The sequence below is a fragment of the Seriola dumerili genome, unplaced genomic scaffold, assembly GCF_002260705.1.
Source record: "Seriola dumerili isolate Sdu_G_001 unplaced genomic scaffold, Sdu_1.0 BDQW01000044.1, whole genome shotgun sequence".
Lineage (NCBI taxonomy): Eukaryota > Metazoa > Chordata > Actinopteri > Carangiformes > Carangidae > Seriola > Seriola dumerili.
Window position 1 is genome coordinate 7,257,748 of NW_019174299.1, and position 10,493 is coordinate 7,268,240.

A 10,493-nucleotide genomic window follows, 5' to 3' on the forward strand; every position below is an offset into this window, starting at 1 on the left:
TTGCAGTGCATGAATAACATCTTAATTGGATCCAGGGATTAGTTCAAAAAGTACACTCGAGGCTTGATGAGTGACAGCAGAGAGGATCAGTGTGTTGTGATGCTCAGTTATCATTCTGGAAATGTACACAGGTGACGTGAGTTTAATTTACACTTCTAAAGCTCTTTTGACTATAGTGTCTGTGTATGTGAACAAGGTACATACGCTGTCTAATCATTTGTTTAACATAGAAGGCTAATTGAAATTCACTTCAAAATGAATGAAGCTTGAATTATGTTTTTTTTCAATACACTGACATGATATGTCCTGTGTAAAATAAGCAGAGGGAAAAGAAAAGAGGGGATGCAAACACTCACAGCATTTAAAATACACTCATTTATCTGATTTATCTGAAGGCTGCACAGTCAGGCAGAACATTTTGCATTCACTGCTGCTTAAACAGGTCGATCGTGCACTAAGCAGCCATGTTTATCAATTAAATTGCGCCCTAATAACCTCCCACCCTAATACACAAACCTGCCTGTAATCTCTGTCTGCAGAAAAGTAAAATTCTTGACAGAAAAGAGTAAAAAATATGTTTGGTTTATTGATCTATCTGCAGCCCCTCTCTCTCAATGCTTTTGCCTCCATTTAGCTTTGACAAAATTTGTGTATTCCTGTCACCTGGTGGTCACAGTGAGTAATCACAATGGCAATGGTGATGGCAGCGTTTCCTCATGTAGATGCTCATGGCAAATGTAAGGTGCATGGGGAAAAATCCAACAAAACAACTTTTTGGTTTTGTTTTGTTTTTTGCTTTTTAAAAAACATCAGATTCATTTTTGTTTGTTATCTTTATTAAAATACTCATCTCTGGTTCTGTTTTCATCTTTATTTGAGTTTGTAGCCAACTAATTCTTACAGACTGATGAACTAACTGAAGAGTTAGGCTACTGTATTCCTGTGAAAAGCTAGTACACTAAAATAAACTGCATCAAAAACTATAGCAAATTCCTCCAAAAATTTAGAATAAGGCAAAAGTTGAACCATTTGAATTGTACAGTTTAATAATCTGATATTTTATGTTCCAACTTCTTCTTGCAGGGAATGTCTCTGTTATTCCAAATGTAACATGAAGAGAAAAAATATTTTTGAATAATCAAGGAAAGACCAGAAAAGAATATTTGCTCACATCATTTTATTTCTATAATATAGCTGTGAGGTAAAACATAATCAAGGCCTTCTAGTTATGAAATATACCTTTAACATTACGACAGCTGCGATTGTGGTACGGCAGGAACAACCCTCCTCTTGCTTTACGGCAGACGTCCACTTCCTTTGGCTCCAGCACTGTGTCTGGGTTTCGTACCGTGTGAGGACCGGCGGAAATAAACAGCTCTGCACGGTGTCACATCATTCACGGTGAGACTGAAGTAAAACATGTACAGACGTATAAAACTGTTGTGTTTTTGTTGTGTGTGGAGTTAAACACCAGAGAGTCCTGTGAGGATGTTAGCAGCAGACCGCTCAGTTAGCTTAGCCTTGCTAGCACGGCCACCTGGCAGGATGACTAGCATTAGCTGTAGCCACCGTTAGCTAACTGAGTCCCTGCCAGAAGAAAATTTTAAAAAACGCGATTCAGAAGTGTGATCCAGAAGACATTGCAATTCTCCTTTCCTTAACATAATCTAATGAGTGCAGTTCGTCAGCTTTATGTTCCAGTCGAGATACTTTTGAGGTCAGGATGCCGGTAAAGATGCTGTTTGAAATAATCTTTATAGTATGGCCTTTTCCAAGCTCTCTGAAGGACTCACATACTCAGTGTTTACTTGTTTAAGGGTGTCGCACATTAATGTGTCCTCTAGTTAATTCAGCATGATGTGAAGGAGTGGTGTCTCCTCTGCTGGGATGTGTTCTTTTAAAGGCCATAAATAAGAACTAATTAATGATGTGAGCCAGTGCTTAAATGTGTTCTTTGAACTGCTGGTCCATCCAGCAGTTTTGAACTCAAGGATGTTTAGTTTACTATCATGTACAACCAAGAGCAGCATCTTGACATGTGAGAAGCTGGGAGCAGCAAATGTTTGGCTTGGAAAAGTGATTAAATTGATTATTTGATTATCAAAATAGTTGGTAATTAATTTTCATGGGTCAGTGATGACTAGCCCACTGCGCAAGCTGATCAGTGCCTATTAATTGTGGTACATTGCTGAAGAGATCAGTGCTGCTCATTGCCTGAGACCCTGTGCATATGTGAGATAAATCCATCTTCTACAGTTTAAACTCATCTTAAAAAACTTTAAACTCTTCATTTTTTCACTCTGACCTCAGGAGATGGCGAAGTTCAACGCCCCTGTGATCCAGGACAATCCGTCCGGATGGGGTCCGTGTGCGGTCCCAGAGAAGTTTAAAGACATGCCCTACCAGCCTTTCAGCAAAGGAGACCGTCTGGGAAAGGTTTGTTCTCTCACATTTGATACTTCTACAGTTTTCTGCTGAACCAAGTTGTCCTGAGTTTGTTTTCCACAGTTTTCCTAACGAGCGTTGTCTCTTGTCAGGTTGCTGACTGGACTGGAGCAACTTATCAAGACAAGAGATACACAAGTGAGTGAGAGGCTGTTCAAGATGTTCCTCTTATGTACATTTTATTTATTAGTAAGGACAGCGCACATTAGTCAACACTTCTGTAAAAATGCCTGTGTTGGTGGTGGAAAGTGAACTTATGGTTAAAATTACTGACAGAAACAAAAGCAATAAAATAAACATTCCCAAGTCAGTGTTCAAACCATGCAGAGCAAACCGAAGAAATAAAACAAATCTAGGCAAAACCGATAACAAGAATTTGTTGTTTGTGTGGTAGCATAGAGTTGAAAATATAAATAGATTGAGAGGTCTGGACACACTGACTTCCTCATTGGTAGTTTGTGAAGTTGATTAATCCACACAAATAAATTGTCAACATGTGGGAAACACGTAAAGATCAAATTTTATAAACAGACTGAGGTATTAAACTTCAGATTAGACAGGCGATGCAAAACTAATTTATTCACGTGTAATTCATTGTATTTTAAAACCAACTCGAAACACAAATGCTTTTCACTCCTGTTTCTGGAATGTTTTCAACATCATTACTTGTGTATATGTTTTGCCTTTAGATAAGTATTCCTCTCAGTTCGGAGGCGGGAGTCAGTACGCCTACTTTCATGAGGAGGACGAGACGAGCTTCCAGCTGGTGGACACCGCCAAGACTCAGAAGACGGCATACCAGAGGAACCGCATGAGATTTGCTCAGGTACAACAGACCAAAGCCACAGAGACGCTGAACGTCACAGGGCGTCTGCGGTTCTCAAAGAGAAGTGAATTTAGTTCAGCAATTGAAAAGTGTTGAATTTCAAGTCTTGAATTTCAAGTCACCACTTAAATACACTGCTGCTTATCTGCATCCTGGTCAAGTTAATTTAATTAGTTATATGACAATGGGTGAATAAATTCATGTACTTACTAAGTAATTCAAAGCCTTATAGTTTCTGCTGGTTTTCTGTCGTTCTGTGGTCGGTGTGATCATGAAACGGGTTTAAACTGAATTCTCTGTGTCGAGTCCTAAATTTAAGGCAGAAACCCTGAAATGTGTCACTTTATTTACAATACAAGTGTTGGGTTTTATATCTGAACTAGTCCTCTAACAGGATGATGCTTGTTTCAACAGAGGAATCTGCGCAGGGATAAGGACCGGAGGAACATGACCCAGTTCAACATGCAGACGCTCCCGAAGAGCGCCAAGCAGAAGGAGAGGTGAGAGTCTGTCAAAGCTCTGCCTGAAGGAAAAGTCCTGTTCCAGCTCATTTCTGCCAAATGTGTCATCTTCTGGGCTCCACACAAGAAGAGAAGGAGCATGAGATTTGCACATTTTGTGCCCACAACAGGTCAGATTGTAAAGACTTCAGTTAATGTGTTTGTGTTTTTCAGGGATCGTATGCGTCTGCAGAAGAAGTTCCAAAAGCAGTTTGGTGTCCGTCAGAAGTGGGACCAGAAATCCCAGGTATTTATCAGTCGTTGAACAGAAAATTAAGAAGCGTCTGTTCTGATAATTGATTCATTGTTTTTGTCATTTTTCATAACATAAATGCCAAAAATTTGCTGGTTGCAGCTGCTCAATATATATGTGATGGAAAAATCTTAAAGTTTAAACATGTCACCTTAGACTATGCAGAAATTCTAACAGACGTTTTCACTGACATTTTATAAACAGTTAATCAATAATGAAATCATGTCAGTCCATTATGAAAATAATTGTGACACACCTATACTGGCTACACAAGACAAACACGCATCTTAAGGATAATACTGTTTCATAAATGAATTGTTTCTTATCCCAGGATTTCAAAATTTAAATAAAAAGTTGTGAGAAACACGTATTTTGTCAGTGAATAAATCCTGTTTTGTGTGCATGAAGCAGCTCGTTTTCCTACTTAGGGTTTTTGCTAACATGGATGTTTATCTTCGTCCTACCTGTGCGACGCCCTCCCTCCCTCCAGGCCCAGCTGAAGCCCAGAGACTCCTCTGTGGAGGTGAGGAGCGACTGGGAGGTGAAGGAGGAGATGGACTTCCCCAGACTGATGAAGATGAGGTACATGGAGGTGGCTGACCCTCTTGACATGTAAGTGAAACCGTCCTGCTCTCTGTCGTCGCTCATTCAACTTGTATCAGAGGTGAGATACAGAAGATGATGAGCTGTTGTTTCCCGTTTCCTCCTCCAGCGAGTGCTGCGGAGCCCTGGAGTACTACGACAAGGCTTTCGACCGCATCACCACCCGCAATGAGAAGCAGCTGAAAAGCATCAAGAGGATCTTCCACACTGTTACTACCACTGATGATCCAGTCATCCGCAAGGTCTCAAGTTTTTTTTACTATATAACCAGCTGTTCCAGTAAACACAACACGAGCCCTCTCCAGACATTATTCAGACATGCAAAGACCGTTAAGAGCCACACCACATGCATGATGTTCGGCATGTAACACGTGGGACAGTACAGGAAGTTACCTGTAACCTATGACCTTACGGTGTTAGCTGTCTGGTTATCTCGTCTTCAGCAGGCAAACCATATTGTAATCTTGTGTGAAGATGTGTCAACATGACTTTATTTAGGCTACGTCCACGCTGATACATTTTCAATTTAAAACGGCTGTCCAGACTAACACACCCGAAAACACATATCACATGACCTGATATTCACATTCACTGCGCATGTGCGAGCCGGTGTAAACGGGAAGCAGATTGTCTACTCTGCAGTTGATTAGTGGCCGAAAATACTATAAATGAGGAACAGCAAAGACAGCTGCAGTGTCAAAATACAGAATTTAACTGAACAACAGCTGCCAGCAAAGACGACAAGGTCAGTAAAGCTTGTAATTCATTATCATGTTGTATTCACCACTGGTAGTCGAGGCTGATAAGAGCCAATCAGGGAGTGACCGTGGATGTCCAAGTCATGCCCGTTCAGACTACAACACAACCCCAGAGTTTCAAACTGAAACGGGTCCATCCGAGTTTCTGAAAGACTCCGGAGTAGTGTGGACGTCTGGAGTAAACATAGCACAAGAGATGAGTTTTAAAACTAAAAGGTAGTAGTATGGACGTAGCCTAAAACAGACTTGTTCCATGTTGACAGTAATATGGAAATGCTACTGGCTCCAACCAGTGAGATTGTAGTCATGACTTTTATCGAAAAAATAACCCAGGTGTTTATTCAGACATGAGACCAACATGATAAAATGTTAAATTAAAAGAAGATGCTCTGAACTCTCCAGTCAGACATCTAATGTTTGGACACTTGTAATAATCTTTTTTTCTTTTTCTTTTTTCTTTCCGTCTCCAGCTGGCCAAGACCCAGGGTAACGTGTTTGCCACTGACGCCATCCTGGCGACCCTGATGTGCTGCACACGCTCAGTCAACTCCTGGGACATCATCGTGCAGAGAGTGGGCAACAAGCTGTTCTTCGACAAGAGAGACAACTCTGACTTTGGTGAGGCCTTGTGAGAGCTGCTCACACCTGCTCCCGAAATCTTTGGTGGTCGAACCATAAAACCTCAAATAAAAGTCTCAAATAACAGCAGATTTAAAAAAAACAAAACAAAAAAAAACACTGAATCAAGTGAAATTACCTGGAGCCTACTACAACAGCTCATATGGTAAATGAAATTTCAGGTACATTTTTCATACTGTAATTAATTCCTGCTGTGTCTTCTGATCAATCTTAAGCTACCATCAATGCATCCTGATGGTTTTTCACAGTAAAAGACTTTTTTTTCTGCAAAACTTTTAATGTGAGAACCCGAGTTGCAGTCACAGTAGCTTAACATTGGTCAGAGAAAAAAGGAAAAGTGGATCCTGATGTGACTCTAGTTTTTCAGATGAGTCAGTGTTACGGGAATGGGGAATGTTTCCGATTTGTTCCTGTCCTTCTGAGGCCACTTTATCACAGTTTAACTCACAGTGTTTAACTGTTATGTTGCTCTGTAACTCAACATCTGTAACTCTTCCTCTCAGATTTGCTCACTGTGAGTGAGACGGCCAATGAGCCACCACAGGATGAGGGCAACTCCTTCAACTCTCCCCGTAACCTGGCGATGGAGGCCACGTACATCAACCACAACTTCAGCCAGCAGTGTTTACGGATGGTAAAAACATACACAATTTAAAACCCATATGTGTCACATTTAATGTGATTTACAGCATCTTCTTAAAACGTGTCTTTTGTTTGTAGAAAATGAGTCTTGGTGAAGCTTGGCACAGTTTCTGTTGTTATGACCTGCAGAGGTGTCATCTAGTGCCTCCAGCAGAACTTGATTTGTCTCAGTTAGGAGTTACACATGAGTTATTTTCCTGTCTGGGCTCTTTGACAAAACTAGATCTATAAAATGTCCTAAATTGAAATGTTTCACTTGTGTGTTTGTTTCCTCTTATTCAGGGTGGGGAGCGTTACAAGTTTCCTACCTCCAACCCGTTTGTGGAGGAGGACATGGACAAGAGCGAGGTGGCGTCTGTGGCCTACAGGTAAACACTGAACTGAGTTGTTTAGTTAATTGTCAAGTTGATTCTTTTATATCCTCGGTTCTCCACCGGTCTAGACTTGGGGTCCAGGTTTTACCCTAGACATCAGCGGCCCGTCCTAGTACCCACATTTGTTTCATATGAGAAATGATTTCTGGGGAATTTTAACCTTAATGCTCTGCATGCTGGGAAGTATATGTGAATAGGCTAACAATGTCTCTAATTAACTTAATTTGATGAGTTAGGTTAATCAACACTGGGTCCCCGAAGGCTGACGAATCGTCTTTGTGTTTCAGGTACCGTCACTGGAAGCTCGGGGACGACATCGATCTGATTGTCCGCTGCGAACACGACGGAGTGATGACCGGCGCCAACGGAGAAGTGTCCTTCGTTAACATCAAGACCCTCAACGAGTGGGACTCCAGGGTACTATTACAAGGCTGGGAAAACAGTCATTTGTCATTTTTATTTTTTGCAGTCATGTGTAAAGTAGATGGTATCCTAACTGAACCTAACTCACAAGGGTCCAGTGTAAAGCTAAACGATCCATATTTTTTTTGTTTGTTCTGTTTTTTTTTCACAAGAAGAATTTCTTAATTTTTTGACCCTTAACAACCAAATACAGACACATAGTAAATGCCTGGCCAGTAACTAGATATTTTAGAAAAATCAAAGACACATAACTTGTCAAACTGTAAAAATCTCTCTGATGTGAAATGACTATTCAGTGTAGAACATGAAAGAACTTTGACCAGCTGATGTCTCTCTTTTTAAAATTAAGTTTAATTTAAACTTGTGTTGGGAATCAAGTCTTTGTAGTAAGTGGGGAAATCCTGTGCAGACCCTTCACCTGCAGCATCAGGTTGAACAGTTGCTGTTGTGTTATAAAGCTTCTGTCTGTCTGCGTCACCCTCAGTATTGTAACGGCGTGGACTGGCGTCAGAAGCTGGACTCTCAGAGGGGAGCCGTCCTGGCCACCGAGCTGAAGAACAACAGCTACAAACTGGCCCGCTGGACCTGCTGCGCCATGTTGGCGGGATCAGAATACCTGAAACTGGGGTGAGAGAGACACAAGCGATCTGTTATACTGTCTACTTGTTTGGATGTCAAAGAGCTGCAGAAGTCTGTCAGTCCAGAAACAGCACGTCTCTGTTTTCTGCCTGAATTATAATGAACATTTGATTGGACGAATAAAGCACACACGCGCTCTTCCTGTTGTAAGGATGGATTCTGTTTCCTGTGAAGGGACAAACAGTCCAACAGAGCTGTAGAAGTTTGTATCCACCGTTCATCGTATCTCTGTGTTCCTCAGGTACGTGTCTCGTTACCACGTGAAGGACTCGGCTCGCCACGTCATCCTGGGCACGCAGCAGTTCAAACCCAACGAGTTCGCCAGCCAGATCAACCTGAGCATGGAGAACGCCTGGGGAATCCTCCGCTGCGTCATCGACATCTGCCGCAAGCTGGATGAGGGCAAGTACCTGATCCTGAAGGACCCCAACAAGGTGAGAGAGCAGATCCGGTTCAGGAGCTACAGGCAGCTGTAAACTGTCGGAGCTGACGTGGTGACACTCTGTGTGTTTTCTGTCAACAGCAAGTCATCCGGGTGTACAGCCTGCCTGATGGCACCTTCAGCTCTGATGAGGAGGAGGAGGAAGAGGAGGATGAAGAGGATGAGGAGGAAGAAGGTGAGATTCCTGCTACTTTTACTCTTAACGTCTACATCCAGGAAATCAAGTTTTTTTTTCTACTTGCACAAAAAAAGTTTATTTTAGAGCTAAAAGCATTATGACTCCAGGAGCCGGTTTCACACAGACAGACAGATAGAACAAACAGTCAGACTTAGGATAGACTTAGTCTGAATCCATATGTTGCACAAAGCAGTTTAGTTCTTGACTAACTTAAGCCGGACTGTGGTGGAGTTTATTCTGGGTAAAATTTTTTCAATATATAAAAAATGGCCAACTGAGAAACCACATCTAACCACTCAGCTCCCCAGCTTACCCCAGCAGAGAGTTCAACAGTTAAAGACTGTATGAAGAGTGTAATGATTTGATGAAAAATCTGATTTGGAAAAAATAAAATCACTACGGTCTCTAAAAACTCTTTCCCTTCCTGTTAGCAAACCACAAGCCATGTTTTCCTGTTTTTTTGTTGCTGGGTGCCACTGGTCATTTATTGTTTAAAATGAACTTAAAATGAGTCAGTTTCTATTTTTGTGAAACGGTTTTATTTGCATTATACTAATCTGTGAGCAAAATGAAGATTGGACCAACACTACAGACCGGTCTGAAATATCTTTGTGAACCCGGCCTCGGGTGTCTTCGCCCATCTCTGATGTCCGTCAGTGAATCTAATGGAGGTTGAACGAGACCGCCTCCCTCCCTGCTTCTCTCCGCCTCAGTTTCTCTCCCTAATAACAAAAACAGAGAACTGGTTTTGCTGTAAATGTGTTTAGACAATAGAGCTGCCCCCAACCAAAGATTTTCCTTGTTGACTTTGCTCTGAGCATTCAAAAAACGCGAGGCAGCCAGGGCACAAAAGGTAGCGCACAAAACACTCCCTGTCCTTAAAGAGCAACTGAACAAAAAGACGCCTCTCACTGCAGAAACCACACACTGTCTGATCGGGGCCATAGGGATGTTTTGGATGCATTCCTACAAAGATCTATCGTGTGTTGTGTTAAAGAGATGTTCAAAGTCAACAAAAAACAGTCAGCTGCTGCCTTTGGAGATAATTAGCATAATTAAGATTTGCCTGGTCAACTATTAGTTAGTGATTAGTTTATTATTTGTCACACGTTTATGTTATTAATTTAATAATTTAAATATATATTTTTGGGGTCATCAGAAAAATGGTTTGACTTCGGGGCTGAGAGAGAATGTAATCAGTAACATTGGTAACACTGTGCTACATTACAGAGTAATACAAACCTGTAATAATCAGCCTTTTAAGATACACATTTTACAAGCGCCCGTTAACGACACTGGTAAAAATGAACGATTCCAAATGTATCTGAACAACCAACGTGTTGCCACGGAGGGCGAGCGGCCATGCTAAGTGGCTAACCTTAGGCAACTTACATGTGCCAAATGATAAGCGTTGTTAGAGATCGATGAATACAGGCGAGTGTTTGCCTTCAGAGCTGTTCAGACTTCCTTGAAAGTATCATTGTCTGAGTATAAATTCAGGGTCTGTTCCTAGAAGCAGGTTTCCACAGTCATCAGGCTAATTTACCAAACAATCTCCATATTAGTCCTGTTATGTTCGCTGCTAATTGTTTTTCTCCTCCTCTTTCTAGATGAAGAGAATTGAAGTGTGGAGTCGGCTCCAGTGACCAAAGCGGCCTGCACCGTTCTACTAGAAACACAATTTAATTCCTTTTGACATTCAATAAAGACAACAGATTGGCCAACAGCTTTGATAAGTGTTTTATCTTCATCATACTGAAGATTCAGAAAG

At 41.4% G+C, this 10,493-nt stretch overlaps 1 protein-coding gene across 1 annotated transcript; it reads left to right on the plus strand.

Moving 5' to 3' along the window:
• The first annotated feature begins 1,307 nt into the window (after positions 1 to 1,307).
• On the plus strand, positions 1,308 to 10,448 carry eif3d (eukaryotic translation initiation factor 3 subunit D). Its single transcript, XM_022739599.1, has 16 exons — positions 1,308 to 1,401; positions 2,311 to 2,436; positions 2,538 to 2,583; positions 3,135 to 3,271; positions 3,686 to 3,771; positions 3,946 to 4,018; positions 4,515 to 4,636; positions 4,737 to 4,869; positions 5,856 to 6,003; positions 6,528 to 6,658; positions 6,949 to 7,034; positions 7,328 to 7,457; positions 7,948 to 8,090; positions 8,344 to 8,536; positions 8,626 to 8,719; positions 10,333 to 10,448. The coding sequence occupies exons 2-16, from the start codon at positions 2,314 to 2,316 to the stop codon at positions 10,344 to 10,346; spliced, it is 1,659 nt and encodes a 552-aa protein (XP_022595320.1). The 5' UTR covers positions 1,308 to 1,401; positions 2,311 to 2,313; the 3' UTR covers positions 10,347 to 10,448.
• Positions 10,449 to 10,493: the final 45 nt, after the last annotated feature.